A 20,303-nucleotide genomic window follows, 5' to 3' on the forward strand; every position below is an offset into this window, starting at 1 on the left:
CATTAAAATGGATCAATAAACTGAAGAAACAAAGGCGGTCTAATAATGTAATTTCTATGACTGTATGGCTGGCTGACACCGAAGCAAACACGGGCGACGCTGGTGAACACAACATGCACAATTGTGATGGGAATTTCGGCGCTTTCAAGAGGGAGTTGTTTAATTTGGCTCGGTTTTATAAAAAGAACCGACTCATTCTGCTCGCAAACGGCTCATCAGATTGTCTTGTGTTGCTGATATTTAATACCAAAATGCGTGTAAAATGAATTTCTAACGTAATATAATAAAAAGGTCCAGTCTAGTCACAGTGAAATAACATCAACAAAACATTACACAACCTAATATAAATTAAAATGTTCAAACTAGAAGAACAAGCAGCATCTCGTGTAACCCATCCCTTCCCCTTCTGCTTGGTGTCAACACACACACACACACCACACATTTTGACCAATTACGTGCGGCTGCAACAGGAAAATATTCGAAAAAATCGACAGCTCGTTCACGTTAAACAGCCGTCGTATAAAACCGTTTTGTTCGAGTACGACCCATCCCTAACGCACACCCCCTGGTTGTTGTCGTTCATCCATGGTGACGAATCCAAACCTGAGCCCATCGGCGCTCTTTTCAAACTTTTTTCCAACCACTTAAAAAACGTCATCTTCCCGTTCATCAAACTTTAAAATTGAATCCTAAATATATCATTTGCAAGTACAGTTGTTCTGTCGTTATGAATGCGTCCAAACAAGGCACTTACGCGGGTCTAAATAGTCGTTGGTGAAACTGTCAGACAAAACTGCTTCCTTCCGTCTGAGGTAAGTAGGAGACAATGTTGAGATTATATTTATGAAATTTAGGACTTACTGACATATGGCATGTTCTGAACGTTTATATTGTATGTTTTGACGAGTGACAAGCCGATAACGAGTAAAGTATATTAGTAACTCGCTACTTCGGACTGTAGCTGCTAGCTAGCGAGCGCCCCTAGATGCTAGCCGATGTAGCGAAGTTAGCAAAAAAGTGGCTACATGTTCTCAGTATCCAGTGGTAAAAGATAGCTGTTGTATATTTTCTCATGTTATCTTTCGATTAAAGCCATGGAAAGCAGCTTGGAGAGGAAATATGCTAACTTGAGGAAGCGTCTGGATCAGCTGGGTTACAGACACCCTCTTGCAATTGAATCACTGCCATTAGTTGAGAAACTATTCAGGTAAAACACACTCTTGGCGCTCATTATAGCTGTATCCATCAATTTAAACGAATTGCTTCTCTGTTGCAGTGATCTGGTCCACACTACTGAAAGCCTGCGCAATGCAAAACTGTCAGCAGGGCAGAGTGAGAAGGAACTTAACTGTGAGGTCCTTCTGGAGCCATACAGGGCAGATAATGCCCGGCTTGTCAGGGAGAACAATGAACTCCACCTGGAGCTTCTGAAAGTGAACGAGGAGAAGGACCATGCCAACAGGGGTGAGATGTCGTCATTATCAATACTATCCCCAGGTCATAACTATAATGTTATGATCCCAAACAATTCTGCCTGCGTTGTTTCAGAGCTGAAAACCCGCGTCAGAAAACTGGAACATGAGAATTGTGACCTGAAGTTTCTGAACAATCAATACATGCACAAGGTCCGCTGCTTGGAGAAAGACGGCAAAGCCAAAGCTGAGCGCATCCTGCAGCTCCAGGAGAAGAACTTGCAAGCAGTGGTGCAGACGCCAGGTAGCATCCAATCCATGATGATCATAATGCAACTGTAATAATAGTTTGCATCATACAGTGCAAAGAGAACATGAACACACCATGATACTGTAAATCTTAAATCACCAGAAGAACATGAAAGTGAGTGATCCAGCTAGATCCCAGACCTAAATCCCATTGCAAATCTTTTGGACAGACTTGAAGGCAGGTTGTGCTGAATGTGACATTTGGAGCTGTGTACACATTTTGTACACTTTCCCCCTATAATTGATTTATTGTTAGAATAACCTGTGTTTTTACTGTTCACTTTTCTATATCTACTGTACACCAATGCTGTGGTTATACTAGTAAGGATGGAGCAATATAAACCTGATGTAATGAGAACTATACATCGATATTACATGGCCTGTGACTTGTTTCCTAGGTGGAAGAAAGCGCAGCATCCCTTTCAGGCGTCAGAGAATGCAGACAGATGAGCTCATTCCTCCTCCCATGACATCAGCTTATCCCGTGCCCCAGCCAGATGACCCATACATAGCCGATCTCCTGCAGTTAGCCGATAGAAGGTTTGCTGTGTATTCATTATTTTTTGCTGTGTGTGATTATTGTAGATGGTTTCCATGATGTGCTTACGCCATTTTGATTCATAGGATTCTTGAGCTGCAGGAAGAAGTCACAAGAATCCAGTGTGAGCTGGAAGATTCTCATGAACGCACACAACTCTTAAATACTCAAGTAAGCGAACAGGGATATGGCTGGTTTATGTACTGTATATTGCCATTAAATGAGGCTGATTAGCTTTTCCCAACATTTCTTGTAGGTGTCCGAGAGGGACAAAGAGATCGAGCGTCTGAATCGTTCATTTCATGGAGGGCGCGCCCGTGATGTCATCTCTTTGGAGGCTCAGAACATCAGCAATGAGAAACTGATTGCGCAACTTAACCTTCAGGTGAGACCCACATTGAAGAATTATCCTGCATTCTTTTGGTGTATGTGTGTGTTAAGTCTATGTTTTTGTTACACAGATTGAGTACCTGCAAGAGAGCAACAAGATGCTAGAGCAGAAGGTGGAGGGACTGCAGCAGAAGTCCTCCTCCAAAGTGGCCGACCTCTCCTTAAAGAATTTTGAGCTGTGTCAGGAGCTGACACACATCGACGGCCTGGCCAAGAAGATGGAGATGGATAAGGAGCGGGCGTTGGAAATGGCTGATCAGGAGTTGCAAAACACGAAAGTGAGCGCATTGAGTTGAAATATTAAGCTAAAAAAAGAAACTTCCATGTTTGGTTTGTTGAAGCTTTGTTTTTCCCTTTCATAGGAAGTCATTGAAAATTTGGAGGACAACCTTAAAAAAATAAGAGGGGTGAGTCTTTTGTGAAATATAATTCAATATAAGCCACAAAGTCCAAGCCCAAGGTGCGCTCTCGCATGTGCATGTGCAATACTTGAGTCAAGTAAATAATGCTCCTTTGGCCAGTTATTAATGATAACTTCCACTTTACACAATGGAAATTAATTAAAGAAAGACCCGAAATAACCCACAAATTCAAAGCCCATGGGTGTGCTTGCTCATGCACAAGCACATGAGCACATGATTAATGCTGTCATTCCACCCACCAGTTACAAATGATAACCAATGCCTTGTATAATCGGAATTAATAGAAAGACTCAAAATAATCCACAAAGTCAAAGCCCAAGGTCTGCTCACTCATGCGCGCACATATGTACATGTGCAACACGAGTCATGGAAATTATAACTCAAATCCTGCAATACGCTCACCCACACAAGCAATATTCTTAGATGCTCCTCTATTTGACCACCATTCTTAATGTTTAATATCCCAGGAACTTTCTGAGAGGGAATTTGAGAAAAGTTCTTTGGCTGACCAGCTGGTGGAGCTCAGAGGGCGGAATGACAAACTGGAGGCAATGGTGGACTTCATGGAGGCTGAGAAAAGCAGGCTGCAGGACAAAGTGGAGAAGATGATGTCCGCTGGTAAGCTGCAGTTTGGTGATCTTCTGAATATTCAGAGGGAATTCTCCACCTGTATTGATTGTTGTGCTGTTTTATAGAAAGAGACTTGGTGTTGGAGTTAGAGGCTATGCGAGCCAAACATGGCATTTGTGGACGAGATCGCTCCCCGTCACGCCTGGATGCCTTTGTGAAGAGTCTAGAGGAGGAGAGGGATCACTATCGCCAGGAAGCTGAACGCTGCAGGAAATTCCAAGGGGCCAGCAGCCCCAGTCGCGGGAGTCCAAGCCAGAGCAGGAGTCCTGGGCGCAAGGTAATCAGGGTAAGAGGCGATTTTTATTTATTTATTTTTTATGTTAGTGAGGTGCAAAGCAAGGACGCTAAATGAATAGGACTTTCCAGTCGGCCACAAATGAATAGAACAGAGTGTAGTACGCCATGGAGCAGAAAGTCCATGATGGTGAGCAAGAGAGGTGGGGGGGGCTAGGCGCACAACAGTGTACAATGTATTCACTAAATAAAGTTATGCACTGTACGTACACTTCGATGAAATTAATGGATGTTTTTTATTTATATATGTACTGTGTATATATGTATGTGTGTGTGTGTGTGTGTGTGTGTGTGTGTGTGTGTGTGTGTATATATATGTATGTACACTAGGTCCCCAACTTATGAACACAATTGGTTCCAGACGACCGTTCTTATGTCGAATTGTTCTTAAGTAGGGGAAAAGGTAATATTACCAATGATATAGGTACTACATGTACGTGTATACATATACAGTATATGCGTATGTATGTAAATATGAGTTTGGATGTAGTAGTAATATTAAACGAGGATAATTAATGAAAAAACTAATAAAAATGATATAATAATACGTAATCATTAATGTTATTTACCTTTGAAGAGGAGTGGTCGAGCATACATCGTTGTGGTGGAGTTGGAGGAGGAGTTATTGAAAAAAAGGACAAATCGTCGTCTTCGTTAGACTCTTCTAAAAGAGGTAGTGTTCTGTGGGTGGTGTAGAATTAAGCAGGCCTATTAACTCTTCATGAACTTTAATCACACGCTCTGTCCGGGTTGTATCATACAGCTAAAACTTAGCTTTCTATTTACGGGTGGCTTTCTCTGCCCAGCGTCTGGTGGTCCCATTAGCAGTGTCACAGTGCCCTGTACTGGTCAAGCATGTACAGTAGCAGTATACTGTAAATACTGATGGAGCGACTACAAGGCCAAATAAAATAAAATATAGACCAGTCGGCTTGTGTTCGTATCAGCGAGTGTTCGCTAGTCGGGTGTTCGTAAGTTGGGGACCTAGTCTATACTGTATGTATATACAGTATATGTATGTATACTGTGTATATATATATGTGCGTGCGTGCGTGTGTGTGTGTGTGTGTGTGTGTGTGTGTGTGTGTGTGTATATATATATATATATATATATATATATATATATATATATATAATTTTTTTTTTTTTTTTTTTTTTTTTTTTTTTTTTTACTTGTTTGAACTTGCTGATGCCTTTTCAGGGAGGCGTTGCAGAGTCTGAGTTTCTTGCTTTGGTGAAGGAAAGAGATGAGCTGAAGGCAGCTCTGCTGGACGTGGAGAAGCACACTGAGGACATCCAGACAAAAGTGAAAGCCCTCAGCGCTGAAAGAGACCACTTCAAAATGATGTTTTATCAGGTGACCTATAGAGAGCACATGACCCACGTCATACAGTATCCCAAATTATTTCTGTATACCTGATAGGATGTAACACTCTTGTTTTATGTAGACACAAGAGCAGCTGGAGGATGCCCGTGTAAGCTCAAGCACATCTGATGACATCTTGAACTTGAGAGAGGAGCTGAGACTGGCAGAAAATAAAATCATGCAGGTTAAGGCGGAAAGAGACTTACTGATGGAGGAATTTAAGGTTAGTACGCATCTGTCCATCGCTATGAATTGTATTTATTTTACGAGATTTCCTCATCTTCAACAATTGAATGACTGTAGCCTCTGTCCAAGTTTAATATAATCTGTTTCATGTACTTACTCATAGCCATTCAATTATTTGTATTCATTTTTTATTTCTTTTTCCTTTAACTTTGCACAAGATTTTTACTGTCAGATTTTTGTAGCTTATTAGTATTTATTTTTTTCCAACACCTTCTATTTTTTCCTTATTCACTTCAGAAGCCATTTATCCATCATTACGAATGTGCTATTCTTTTCTCTTTTTAGTTAGAAACACAGGAAGTGATCAAACTTTAAATGACAAATGTAAGCAACTGGAATATTGTGTCAACATGTAAAAGATCAATAGCAATAGACATGTAGAAGGGGTAGGATGAAATAAACGCCGCTTCTTCTTTCTACACTTTTTTGGACATGTTGAGTTATGCAAAATTATGTAAACATGTGGCGTTCCGTAATGTAACTTATCAAGAATTGTCTGAAACAAATAAATCATACCATACCAAACATTATTTAAAAAAAAAAAAAAAAATCACTTTTGTGTTCATTCAGGTTGGACAGACTTCCGCTCTTCCAGAAGGACATGGACAGGAAAAGAGAATTCTTGACCTGCAGGATGTCCTTCACAGTGTAAGCTTGGTGGTGAATTTTAAGATAAATACCTAGATAAACTACCGTAATTTCTGGACTATTGAGTGCACTAGTATGTAAGCCGCACCCTGTAAATTTAAAGAGGAAAAAAAGAGTGTCCAGGTTGCAGGTGTCCACTTTGTAACATGGGATATTTAGTACACAGGAAGATTTTTAAAAAACTTCTAATGAAATAAATGCTTTTTTTCCACAAACATTGCCGAACAGTGCATGTAACAAGGCTGGTTAAATAGTAGCCTACCAGAAAAGTTATTCATTGCTGTCCTCACCCTCCTTCTGGGAAGTAAAACCACAAAAAGCGTTGTTTTCAAGTGTTGGGACCGAACAGCCCCACAATTCCCTCAGCACACATGGCGCCAATCTCTGTCCTTCTTTCGTTGTCACTACCAGTGTCACCCACGCCCCGTGGCAAATGAACCCCAGAGCCTGTGCTGTCCTCTCCAGCAGGCAGCAGTCCAGCCCATGAAACATGCTAGTGACAGCGGACCTCCCAGCACCGCTGCACGCTGCCAAGATCCACCGGCAGACCCGAGCAAAAGCCCTTAGATCTATCTCCTTTAACCTGAAAGCCGCATGCAATGTGCCTCTCCACTCATTCTCTATGATGTGTAGTAGGGGTGTGCATTACCTGGTATCTGGCGATTCTATTTGTATCACAATTCATAGGTCACGATTCGGTTCGATTTCGATATATCTTGATACTTACATGCAAGACAATTATTGTGATTTTTAAAAATACTGTATTTGACTCTGGGAACAACTAATTAGTAAACTCGTACACATTCAAAAGCAATTTTGTATGAAATATTTTATTATCTGAAATGTCAGAAGCATAACTGCAATAGCAACTGTAGCTGCAGACTGTGTTTTAGGTTTAAACTGAACAGTATATAGAAATTCTCAGTGCAATCCATTTTCAAACCTGCTTAAATGTGGTCGAGGGACATACGTACCTAAAAGGATGTAAAAACATCCTGTAAGTCCAGGCATCACAAGTTAATGCAGCTAGCTCGGCAAAATGAAGATCATCCAGCACATCGTTTTTTACTTCTTTGTACAATCGGAGATCATCCGGCACATCGTTGTTTACTTTGTACAATCTGGGAAAAGCAACATCAGTGAAGTGTTGGTGGGACTGTATGGAATTACGGGATTCTAAAGTGTTCATCATGTAGCGAAAGCTGTCACCTTCCACCGAGCTCGGAGGGCGCATGACTTTACACATATAGTAAGTCACTGAGTTGTTATTTTGGTGAACTCTTGAACTCTTCAGTTTGGTGGCTTTTGTCATTTTTGTTGGCTTTTTTTGGGGGGCTTTTGGTACGTAATGGTGTTTGAGAAATGACAAATGATATCCATCAGTGTCATGTAAAGTAACACTGTCCAAAAATGTTTTTAAGTCAATAACTGCATGATGTTTTCATCCAATGATGAATAAATCTTTATTGGCTTCCATTGCATGTTTATTTCTAACATATGATTTCATTCCACCACTTAATCTGCGCGCCCTTTTTGCCATGTCTCCAGCTACAAAAGGTGGTACCGGTGTGCACATTCTCATGTCAGGTTGTCTTTTTATAGATCACATACTTTGCGTGGAAAACGGCATACCCAACTTTTCTGCCCTGTTTTTGTGCGTACGCAAGCTTTATAAATGAGACCCCAGAACGCGACCACAAATTAGCCGCATCAATGTGTAAGCCGCAGGGTTCAAAGCATGAGAAAAAAAGTAGAGGCTTACACACAGGAAAATCTATATTTATTTAGAAATCTATCTTTGACAGATAATCAGGTGAGTTGCGGATAAAAGATTAGGAAACGCTGATATACTGTATGTGTTATGTGTTGAAGCTGGAGAAGGAGAACCTGGAGCTGCGTTCACAGCTCTTTGCGCTAAAAGACTGCAAGCGGGACGTGGAGCAGCAGTTGGATGTTCAGTCTGCTGCCTTGCTTCAGAACGTGGAGGAGGCGGCACACCAGAGGAAAGCAGCTTTGGCTCTCAGGTGTGTTCTTAAGTGGTCAAATACTGTTATTTCCTTAAATAGTGGCAAGTTTTTTTGTAGTGAACTGCAGAGTCACTATTTTTTAGGAAATATGTAATATTGAATTAATTATTTCATGCAAATGATGAAATAGGATGGTAATTTGTGCGTTCCTTTTCACCAAACTTTGGTGTGTTTAAAGGCTACAGCAGGAGCAGACGCAACAGTCACTTTACGATCTCCAAAAAGCGCTGTCTGTGAAGACCAACGAGCTGCATGCTGCTCATGAGGAGATGGAAACACTGGAGGAGACAATAGGTGCATAATTTTTGCTGCAGCATAGTTTGTTTGTTTTTGTTTTTTTAAAATTACTTTAACCATTTTTTTTCTCTCTGCTTGTCTTCCAGGGGAGCTGACTCAGCAGGTCTCCAAGTACAAGAAGGAAGCGGAGGTTCTTCAGATGTCTTTTGCCGCACTGGATAAGGACAAAGACGCTCTGCAGGATGAGGTGGATGAAAAGACAGAGAAGCTGGTTGTTCTTCAGGAGGAGCTTGCAAAGAAGGTAGCTTGGATTTGTTTTTTCCCTCATATTATCAAAATACCGAACTGTCATAATTTAACACAAACATCATTTTGTTGTCATAGGAAAAAACGCTTGAAGATGTGAGGCTCACGGTCAGCGTAATGGACAAATCTCTGGCGTGAGTAGACCCCAAAAGGCATCATTACACTAAAGTTTGTGACTTGTCTATTCTGATGGGTTTTGTTAGTCAGCTGCAGGGGGCGCTAAACGGCCGTGAGAGGGAGCTCGCCAGTCTGAGGAAACAGCTGGATGAAGCTCAGCTGGAGCTGGCAGGACTTCAAAACAGCAAAGAAGTCTTAGTCAGAGAAAACAAGAGCCTTCGAGACGACTTGTCCACGATGACAAGAGAGAATCAGGTAAAGATTTCAGTTTCTATTTTATTCCTGTTGCTCAGAAAACACAATAATTAACCAGCAAGTTCTGCGGTGTCTAGACTGTCCACGTGGAGATGGCGGAGGCTTTACGAGAGCGGGATGAGCTAAAGCTGAGAGTCCACTCTTACATCACTACGGTATCCAGGGTTGAGAACCTCTTGAAGACAAAGGCAAGAGAGAACTGTTGGAGATGAATTCAGAATGTTCCCTGCTTGAAGGGCATTCTGGTGTCAGCTGACTGTGATGGCTTTACCCACAGGAGCAGGAGAATCTGGACCTGCTGGAGGGCTTCCGCACAGCCCACAGTGACATGGAGGAAAAGGAGCAGAGGCTGCAGCAGATCGAGGACCTTAAGGACGCCATCCGCCTGAAGCTTCTCTCTTCCGACACGGAACGCAGGCACCTCCACGAAGCCGTCAGCCACAAGGAGCTAGAGATCCAGCAGGTAAGGTGTCCTCCAACAAGCAGAGTATTGTTAATGCCTTTAATTATAGCCGAGGTGTCCTAAAGCAGGCAATAATTGGAGAGGATTTAATTTCCAACAGCTTAATTTTTAATAAATTCAACTTTAATTATATGGAGTGCATGAGAAAGTGGAAAAGAAACCATTACTTTCTTTGACCATATACCTATTTATTACCCAAGTACATTGCACTACACAGCAGCAACATAACCAGTGTTGTAATAGCGGTAAGGAGCAAAGTGCTCAGCCAGCATTAACAGCCCTGATGAGTTCATTGTAAACAGCAGTACAGCACGTACAACACGCATGAGTTTCCCACCAACAGCTAAGTGACACAATTGACATTACAAAGCGCATGCAGAGGTAGATAAAGTTGCTGAATCTTTATGATACTTCAAATGCAGCTACTGCCATCTTGTGGAGTTCATTAAAACTAAATCAGGAGGTTGTCTACAGCCACAGCAATTAACCTGGCACTAATTGGACACTGTGGCGGTTATTTGCTTTTGAGGACCACGCATCTGGCGACTCTTTTTAATTAAATTGAGGCATAAATTGGAGCATTTTTGTGTCTTTGCTGTTTTTCCAGCATGTACAGGCCCTGCAGGCGTACGAGGCACAGGTGTCGACACTCACTCGAGGGATGTCCCGCCTTGAGGAGGAGTTACGCAAAGCTCAGGAGGAGAAAGCCGGTCTCGTCTCCGACCTGGCCACTGTTAGGGAGCTCTGCGTTAAACTGGACTCGGGCAAGCAACTCACAGCTCGCCAGGTCACATCCAAGAGCATGGAGCTCGAGAGGGTGGGTCCGGCTTTCTTTTGCCGTTTTAATCTTGGTACAAGCAACCATTACGATAAATAAAATAACATACAGTTGTACCCCTGTTTTTGTTATGGAGTTCCAAAAGGTCAAAGATAGGCCTGTCACGATAATTGATAAATCAATTCGTTTTTCAAAAATCATTCCATTAAGTCGATAATTATGCCGGCCTCAATAAATTGACATGTGCATGTATGCGTGTTTCATTTCCTTGTCTCTCTAAACCACACAGGCTGGATGACAAGAGGGTTCACTCTATATCTGTGAACTGTGCGCATTGGTTCTGTAGTGGAATGAACGGAGAGAGTGAACCCTCCTCTTATTCAGCGTCTTTGTGGAGGCGGGGCTACTATTGAGCGGATACAGAGCGCTATCAGCAAGTTAGCCTCGTGAGCCAGCATATAGTAACATAGATGACGGCACAGAAGCAACGGTTTCTAAGGCGAATGCCACAGCCTCAGTGTGGGAATATATCAGTTTTTATTTATTTATTTATTTATTTTTTACCCCTGTCCTGTCCAGCCTTCAAGGCAGATAGAATTGTAGATTTAAATGCCCTCAAGTGTTCAACAGATTTACTCTGCCAGGGAGAAGTGTGATATACACTTCCCCTGTTATACAGAATTTATTTGACTTTGATGCTTGTTATTCAGCAAATTTGGAGCGACCAGACCGGAGCAGGAGGGGACAAAGAAGAAGAGAAAAGAAAACAGGGGGGGTGCGGGGATAAGAGGGAGACAAAAAAAAAAGATAGACAAGGACAAGAATATTTCGGTTTTAAACAGAATGAAGAAGGGAAGAAGGTGAGCACATGAACACCGACGACCGACACTGACAGTTTTACCAACCGGAGAAAAAAATGTACCGATGGAGGTGCCCTGGGCAGCGGAGCTTTCGTCCCGACAGTCATCGCTTACTGAGGCATTTGGTCAGCAAAGGATATATAAACAAGATGGCGCAAACTCACAGTATCGTTCGCAATATGTTAACCCTTCCTGTTAAGCAATAATACCCAAAGTTCATTATTTATTCAAGTGCAATTTTGTTTACAGAGACTTGATACTCCATTTTATTTATATTATATTTATTGTTGTGTGTGCTTTTTATTGGAGTGAGAGAAAGTTTTTCTTAACAGAGAAACACTGTATTTCTTTTCTCTTCTTCTCTGTCCCCTCCTGCTCCGGTCCGGTCGCTCCAAATTTGCTGAATAACAAGCATCAAAGTCAAATAAATTCTGTATAACAGGGGAAGTGTATATCACACTTCTCCCTGGCAGAGTAAATCATGTGAATCCAACTAATCCCTTCCAGACACCTAAAAGTAGTGACAAAAAATACATTTTCTAACGATAATTGTAGTTTTACATGCAGAAAACAATGCAAAATAACTGAATAGATGGAGCTTTTTGTTGATGTGGACTTCCAGTACATTGTGGCGAGATGGAATTCAATAGTATTTCTCACCTTACTTACCAAACTGCTGGAGCTAGCAACCTTCTTTGGCCGCATGGCAGGTTATTTAGCTGTCGCACTCAATTAAAAAAAAATGCCCGGAAAGTGAGTCACCAACTCGTAGGGTGATTTGTTTAGGCATTCGATTTCGCGAAACGATACAGTACAAGACAGACTACTTTGTTACATGCATAATTGCACGAACAATGAGGCAAAATTTGAATGAAAATTCCAGACGAAAACCGAATCATACGAAAACTTACACGGAAAGCAAGGTTTGACTGTAGTTTAATTTGCTTGTCCTGCAGGTTGAAGGAGAACTGGAAGACGTTCGGTCGGAGGCGGAGCTGCTGAAAAAGCAGTTGGCGAGCGAGAGGTTGATCGTCCGCAACTTGGAGACGCTGCTCTCCAACAATCGCCAAAAGGAGGTCCAAATCCACCTGACGGCCAGCGAGAAGGAGTCCGAGCTGAAAGTCCTGCGCGATAGGCTCACCCTGGCCGACAACAAGAAGTACGACTTTATTTGGTCTGCCGATTTGAACTGTTTCACAGACTTCTTAAAATGTACTTTGCTTACTTGCTGAATTACAGCGCCGAGCATTCGAGGGAGGTGTCCAAGCTCCGTGGTAAAGTCTCTCAGCTGCAGACAGAGATGGATGTGCTCAACAGACAGCTGACCTCGGAGCGCTTTGAGCGGTGAGTTTACTGGCTGTTTTATTTTCTTTCATTAATCACAGTGGAACCTCTGAAGCTGAACACATCACAAGTGTGTTTCGATTTTCTTTTCTGTGGTCCCGCCACAAAAGAATAAGTGATGGCAAAGAATCAAAAAACGACCACCGATGCTTAAATGGAATTTACACACGACTCTGTCCTGGCTGCTCAGTGCAATATGACTAAAGCTAAAATAAATTTAGCTTAAATAATAAAACAACAGCGCAGAAAATCCGTCTCTGTTCACTCGTCATGTAAAGAGACCCCCATCACTCCACACCCTCCCAGCGAACTCGGTAATTTCATTAACTTCTTTTTACACTTGTATGACGTTAAGAATGCTAAAATGTTTTGTAAAACATTGCCGGTATTGTCAAACGTTTCTATGATGGTGACAGCTTGACCCTGGAACAGATTATTTCCTATGAGGGGAAAAATTAGGTTTAAATGCAAGAAAATTGGGTTCAGTCTTTTAGAGCACACTCAAACTCAGGGCCCGGGGGCCAGATTTGACCCACCATATCGGTTTATGTGGTCCACAAAGCCTGGAAATAATGAATGTCAAAAAGACACTTTTTAAAACATATGATTAACGATGATTAATCACAGTTTTTAAATGAATTAATCATGATTACTCACCATTTGCAGCTATGTCTAAATATGCCCATTTTTACTGTATTTTATTAACTGAAAGATAAATGACAGGACAGGATTATACAGTATATATATTTGTATGTATTAACAGCTCCAAATTAACTGAAAATTTAAATCAAGCCAAAAGATGGCACACATGTCTAAAAATCTATTTGCCTCTTTAATAGTAGCAGAACATTTGAATCACACCTAAACCATGTTATTATGAGCAACATGTACATGTTAAGAGTGTATTTTCTGGGATTTCCATGCATACTTAAATGCAGCAAATTGTACGTTTGCATTAAGAGTTACAAAGTGAGTGATGACAATATCCACTTCATGTTTTTCTTTGTCTTTCTGTTTACTTGGACCACACATACACGCATAATAAAGCTGTTTTTGTGATGTTCTGAGGGTCCTTGAATACATCTCACATTCTTGTAATGAGACTGATGAGCGTCGTTCCGAGGAAGAACAGACTAGAGACGCGTTTGTAAGTTGGAGATACATGTATTGTGTTGGAATTGCTCTGCTGTTGATGTGTTCAGGTCAGAATGAAGAGAAAGAGCGCATCAGACTGTGGGGATTCTACACTGTGCCGCCTCCCGTCATAAGAGAGGTGTGCTTGCCCTGGTGCGACAAAATGTAACATGAGTAATTAAATAAATTAGTTACCGCCCTTAACACGTTATTTTTGACAGGCCAAATTTATATATAATATTACAAATCATTTAAAAATATAAAACAATCTTTCTTACTAGGTGTATTTGTTCTGTCAATTCTGACAGCAAATGTGTACTGCATGCAACTGGAGTTACTTTTCTGTTGTCAAAACCCATTTGAAATGACTTATACAATAGTTGTATATAGGGATGTCGCGATCCACGTTTTTTCCGTTTTTCCGTTTTTTTCCGTGTTTCCGTTTTTTTTTCCGATCCGTATTTTTTGTTTGTTTGTTTTAATAATACTAAACTTTTTGTTAGAAACATGAATTTGTGGAATTGAATATGGTTATGAAAATAGCTCTTCACAGCATTAAACATAATGCAAACAAAGTATTGCTGAATTTACTTTTTTATTACACAGCATGACCAACAATATTGTTTGGCTTTTGTAACAAACCCCTGTGATTCAGGTCCTTAATCCAATAAATGATCCAACAGAAGATAAAGTTGGGGAAAGAAAAAAAAAATGGGAGTGCAAAATACTTTTAGGGTAGGGCTAATCATTTGACATGGTTATAGATTAATTTGTGATGTGATTTAGAATAACTACCAGCATGGATTGTTTGCTATTTGGGTCAGTGAATAAAATGCAAAAATCCTTACATTTATTGATGCAATACATCATTGGCCCATTTTTTTTTCTAGTAATTGAGGAATGGATGTAGTTTAGCCAACTTTTCTAATGGGGGGTCAGCTTCAGCACATATTGCTACAAAATTTTCAACAAACTGTATTGCCCGTGCTTGTGATTAACGAAGATGGAGTCACAGATGTAATTCTGTGTTGTGAGTGTTGAGAATGACAATTGACGGTTGATACGCGTGGGGCGCAAGATAAACACGCCTCGTCTTTTTTCACTCAGAACCTGCACGTCGTCAGTGGGAAATTGTCCTTACATTACAGCAGCCAAACACAACACACTGAAAATATACTCATCCAGCCTTAGTTGCACGCACACACACACAGCTGCACTAGCTAAACTAAGCGAAACCCGCTAGCTTCCATTTAGGCTCCTAAAGGAGGAGTTTCCAGAATTTTTGCCGCTGTTTCGACATGTTTAGTAGTATTTGTAAGGTCCCTATTGGAGCGGCACTTCCTGTGCGAGCTCCCTACACCATGACGCAGCAGTCTGGGCACAGTGAGAGGGAACTACCTCTGTAGCTACGGAGCCGAACATCCAACGTGAAACTAACTTCACCAAAGACATGTCTGCATGGTGGTGTTGCCTTTTGTTCTTCTTGCGGGTGGCGCGAGTCGAGTGGCAACCAGCTTTGAGGCGCATTACTGCACCTACCATGTTGGAGTGTGGCTCAAGAGATACGAACGTGATACGGCAACCGGATCGGCCCGATCTCGTGAAAAGATCGGATCGGGTCATCCCTAGTTGTATAGTAACATTTCTGCTTGGGACCTTGATTTATGATTTCAATGTAAAGTAAATAAATAATGAAAGAAAATAATCAAATGTATCATGAGGCGATTACCGATATACTTGCTTTCACAGTTAGACGTGGCCCTCTGAGGGCAGCCATAACTGCGATGTGGCCCACGATGAAAATGAGTTTGACACCCTTGCTTTAGAGGTTCCACTGTAACAGACTGAGCGAGCTAAATAACTAATAACTTAACTTCGGGTTTTGTCTGTGTGATGCCAGCGAGAGGGCCATTCAGGAGATGCGCCGACAAGGCATGTCTTTCTCTCCCTTGCGGTGCTCATTGTCTCTCAACGCCTCCACCAGCTCCCAGCACACGTCCCTGAACAGCTCCAGTGACAAGTCTGCCAATTAGATGTGGTGGCATAGTTTTTATGTTAGTCATTTCCTGTTGATGTGGAATAGCACTATGAACCTTGACATGTTGTAACTTGTATTTATTGAGCCATTAGAATTATGCTGCATATTATGTGGTTTAATGTACATTGTGTCAATGCAACATTGATGATTGTTTTTATATGTGAGAATGTTTACTTTTATTGAATAAATATCAGCCTGTTTGTTATACACTTTACACTAAAATGGACAGATAAAATAGTGAGTGAATTATACATGCATACATGACAAGCGTACATTTTACTCTGAGGTTCTGTTCATTTTTACACAAATTATAAAACTAATTATTACAATTTCTAAGTGATGTACAATTCAAAATAATGATACAACTAAATGTTGCTATTTCATGAGAACCTACAGTGGTGTGAAAGTGTTTTTTCTTTTGCATGTTTCAGATCATGAAACAATTGTAAAAATGTGTCAGTGACAACACAACTGAACACAAAATGCAGTTTTTTAAATTAAAAATAATCTAGAGCTAATCAATGATTAATCGATTATCCAATTAATCGACAACTATTTTGGTAATCGATGGTTTCATTTTAAAATGTACTGTAAATATCCTGATTTCAGCTTTTCAAATGTGACTTTTTTTATTTCTTTAGTCATCCATAAAAGCAGACCCATTATCTTTGTGTTTCAGGCAAAACAAGATAGTCACACACATCAGCTTTGACTTTGGAAAAGAGCAATCAACATTTTTGCCTTTCTGATATCCTACGAAGCAAACCACTGCAGAGATGTGTGCATAGAGCGTGCGTAAAAACATTCACACGCATAGAGATTTATCCGCTTGTACTTGTGCGTAGGAAACTGCATACATTTATGCACAACTATTACCATGCGTACACACAAAACCTGGTAGAAAAGTGAAACTGAAAAAATAACTATGGCTGTGCCTGTCCTGCTACATGCTTCACAACTTGACCATCAAACAAGGCACCCCCCTTCCCCAGAGCAGATGAGCCGATGCCAAATGCAAAGCCTGCTCCTAAAGTTTATTTATTTATTGATGATGCACATGTAGCAGTCTGTGACAGTGACTCGCTGATTAGCATAAGAGTGTTTGTGATGCTTGTCAGTTGATTGCTTATACTTCTCTACTTCCTTGCCCTCTTTGCTATGATTTTGGGGAGGGAAAAAGTGCATTCATGCATTCTTAAAGGGATTGCTGCTGAGAGGCAGAAATTAAAAATGCGTTGTTTTTCTTTTATCCGATTCGATTAATCAAAACAATAATCGCCCGATTCATCGATTATTAAAATAATCGTTAGTTGCAGCCCTAAAATAATCCAAACCTACATGGCCCTGTGTGGAAAAGTGATTGCCCCTTAAACCTAATAACTGGTTGGGCCACCCTTAGCAGCAACAACTGCAGGCAAGCGTTTGTGATAACTTGCAATGAGTCTCTTACAGCGCTGTGGAGGAATTTTGGCCCACTCATCTTTGCAGAATTGTTGTAATTCAGCCACATTGGAGGGTTTTCCAGCATGAAGCGCCTTTTTGCGGTCATGCCACAGCATCTCAATAGGATTTAGGTCAAGACTTTGATGAGGCCACTCCAGTCTTCATTTTGTATTTCTTCATCCATTCAGAGGTGGACTTGCTGGTGTGTTTTGGATCATTGTCCTGCTACAGAACCCAAGTTGGCTTCAGCTTGAGGTCACCAACAGATGGCCGGACATTCTCCTTCAGGATATTTTGGTAGACAGCAGAATTCATGGTTCCATTTGTCACAGCAAGTCTTCCAGATCCTGAGGCAGCAAAACAGCCCAGGACCATCACACCACCACCACCAGATTACAACATACCAACATTACTGTTGGTATGTTGTTTTCTTGAAATGTACCATTACATTCACACCAGATGTAATGGGACACACATCTTATAAGTATAGCAAGTATACTACAGACCATTTACTTTGTGTACTAGAAAGTATACTAATTTAATACTTTTGTAGACTAAATTGGAACATTTTATGTTTATAAAAGTATACTTTTAAAGTTCATTAAAATTTTTCAAAAGTACACTTTAGAGTGTACAACAAGTACACTCATTTATTTATATACACTCCTGATCAAAATCTTAAGACCAGTTGAAAAATTGCTAGAATTTGCATTTTGCACATTTGGATCTTAATGAGGTTTTAAGTAGAGCTACAACATGCAAAAACAAGAAGGGGGGTGAGACAAAAAGCATTTTGAAAAAGTAATTTATTGAAAACAACAATTAAACTGAAATAGGCTGTTTTATCAGCTGATCAAATGTTTAAGACCACAGGCTATAAAAGCCAAAATCTGCTGAAAATGTTCATTTTCTGTCAGGCATTCACACTGTCATGACCTCCTGATGGCTAAAGCTAAGCTTTCTCTTTTTGAACGTGGTCGGATTGTCGAGCTGCATAAGCAAGGCCTCTCGCAGCGTGCCATTGCTGCCTAGGTTTTTTTGAAAGATCCTGAGCATTATGGAACAAAAAAGTCAAGTGGTAGACCCCAAAAAATTAGTTTGAACACAGGACCTTCTGAATGGCAGATGAGAGTGATGACTGTTACTTGTAGCTTACAATTTACAGTATATACTTGAAATGTACTCCCTAAGGTATTCTTAAAGTTTACTCATGCTGTGTGTACACAAGAATGTGATGCGTTTACTAAATCACAAGACAGAATATTGAAAAGTTCACTATACAGTATTTTCAAACATTTCAAAAACAAAGGCCAATGAAATCATGTCCTCATTTGAGAAAATGAAAAATCCATCCATCTTTTATGCCGCTTATCCTCACTAGGGTCGTGGGGGTATGCTGGAGCCTATCCCAGCTGATACAGTCCAGGTTACACCCTGGACTGGTCGCCAGTCAATCGCTGGGCACATATAGACAAAGAACCATTCACACTCCTATTCATACCGATGGGACAGTTTGAGTTTCCTCCGCACGGTGGCTGAACTCACCCTAAGAGAGAGGGCGAGGAGCTCGGTCATCCGGGAGGAGCTCAGAGTAGAGCCGCTGCTCCTTCACATCGAGAGGAGCCAGTTGAGGTGGCTCGGGCATCTAGTCTGGGTACCTCCCACTTCCCTGGTGAGGTGTTCCCGTGACCCAGCGCAGACCTAGGACACACTGGAGGGTTTATGTCTCACAGCTGGCCTGGGAATGCCTTGGGTGTCCTCCCAGTGGTGCTGAAGCAGTGGCCGTGGACCGGGAAGTCTGGACTTCCCTGCTGAGACTGCTGCCCCAGCGACCCGAACCCAGATAAGCGCAAGAGCATGGATGGACAATTTAGAGTCGCCAGTTAACTGAGCATGCATGTTTTTGGAATGTGGGAGGAAACCGGAGTGAAAATCAAAAATGATATACAGTACAAGTGAAATTTTATGCACTTGGAACAAGATTTACTAAGTATGAGTACTTTGTGGCAGAAAGATGTGTACTCAAGTATAAGTTTTAGCATTAAAGTACAAGTGTAAGTCTTAGTATTAATTTACTTAGTCTTAGACTTTTCTTTATACTTTCCAGTATAAGCCAAGTATACTTCACTTTACTGTTCTTAAGTTATATGGAATAGTTTATAAAAAGTCAACTTCAAGTATACTTACTCAGTTTTAGAATAAAATATACTCATAGTACACTTAAACTTCTTTTTGCAAAAGGGGATGTTTTCTGGCGAAATTGAGATAAGCCTTAATGTTCTTTTTGTTCAGCAGTGGTTTTCGTCTTGGAACTCTGCCATGCAGGCCATTTTTGTCCAGTGTATTTCTTACGGTGGAGTCATGAACACTGATCTTTACTTACCAGTTCTTGGATGTTACTGTGGGGTCTTTTGTGACCTCTTTTTGAAATGGCTTTATAACCTTTTCCAGACTGATAAAGCTCAATTACTTTCTTCCTTATTTGTTACTGAATTGCTTTTCGGTCTTGGCATGATGTCTAGCTTTTGAGGATTTTTTTTTGGTCTACTTCACTTTGTCAGGCAGGTTGTATTTAAGTAATTTGTTGATTGAGATCAGGTGTGGCAGTAATCAGGCCTGGGTGTGGCTAGAGAAATTGAACCCAGGTGTGATAAACCAGTTATGTTTGTTGGAGATGAACTTCTTACAAAATGTATTGAAAGTAATTCAGACAGAATAATTTCACATTCTTCGTTTATCCGTGCTAACTGTCTCTCCTCACGTCCTCCCGTGGCTTCCTGATCAGAAGGAGAGAGTCTCGACCCTGATCGCTAGTTCCCTCTACCTTTGTTTTCCTCAGACCATCGGCGCAAAAACACCTTATCCCTTATCGCTAATTCTTTGGTGATATGTGTGTGATGACAACAGCTGAGAATTGCGTCTTAGCTGACGTGGTAGGACTCTCATCAGCACCTTTTTCTGTACAAAAACAGCACACTGCCAGCTGTAGCATTAGTCCCTTTTTTTCCCCCTCCTACAGAGTGTCATCAAAATTCGTACGATTGCA

The 20,303-nt window shown here is 41.0% G+C and overlaps 1 protein-coding gene across 3 annotated transcripts; it reads left to right on the top strand.

The window, feature by feature from the left end:
- The first annotated feature begins 583 nt into the window (after nucleotides 1–583).
- Nucleotides 584–16,070, top strand: cep135 (centrosomal protein 135). 3 transcript variants are annotated; one of them, XM_054789619.1, is made up of 25 exons: nucleotides 584–812; nucleotides 1,093–1,207; nucleotides 1,277–1,464; nucleotides 1,549–1,716; nucleotides 2,120–2,261; nucleotides 2,346–2,430; nucleotides 2,516–2,644; nucleotides 2,721–2,927; nucleotides 3,012–3,056; nucleotides 3,539–3,689; nucleotides 3,767–3,978; nucleotides 5,197–5,352; nucleotides 5,444–5,584; nucleotides 6,178–6,255; nucleotides 8,128–8,279; nucleotides 8,461–8,576; nucleotides 8,666–8,820; nucleotides 8,904–8,959; nucleotides 9,029–9,197; nucleotides 9,275–9,385; nucleotides 9,475–9,660; nucleotides 10,268–10,477; nucleotides 12,255–12,457; nucleotides 12,538–12,642; nucleotides 15,677–16,070. In XM_054789619.1, the coding sequence occupies exons 2-25, from the start codon at nucleotides 1,095–1,097 to the stop codon at nucleotides 15,807–15,809; spliced, it is 3,411 nt and encodes a 1,136-aa protein (XP_054645594.1). In that variant the 5' UTR covers nucleotides 584–812; nucleotides 1,093–1,094; the 3' UTR covers nucleotides 15,810–16,070. The 3 variants fall into 3 exon arrangements, with proteins under 3 accessions (XP_054645594.1, XP_054645593.1, XP_054645595.1); XM_054789618.1 differs by having other exon boundaries at nucleotides 3,767–3,987; nucleotides 15,677–16,069; XM_054789620.1 differs by lacking the exon at nucleotides 15,677–16,070 and adding an exon at nucleotides 13,845–14,054 and having other exon boundaries at nucleotides 3,767–3,987.
- Nucleotides 16,071–20,303: the final 4,233 nt, after the last annotated feature.

Source organism: Dunckerocampus dactyliophorus, chromosome 10, assembly GCF_027744805.1.
Source record: "Dunckerocampus dactyliophorus isolate RoL2022-P2 chromosome 10, RoL_Ddac_1.1, whole genome shotgun sequence".
Taxonomy (NCBI): domain Eukaryota; kingdom Metazoa; phylum Chordata; class Actinopteri; order Syngnathiformes; family Syngnathidae; genus Dunckerocampus; species Dunckerocampus dactyliophorus.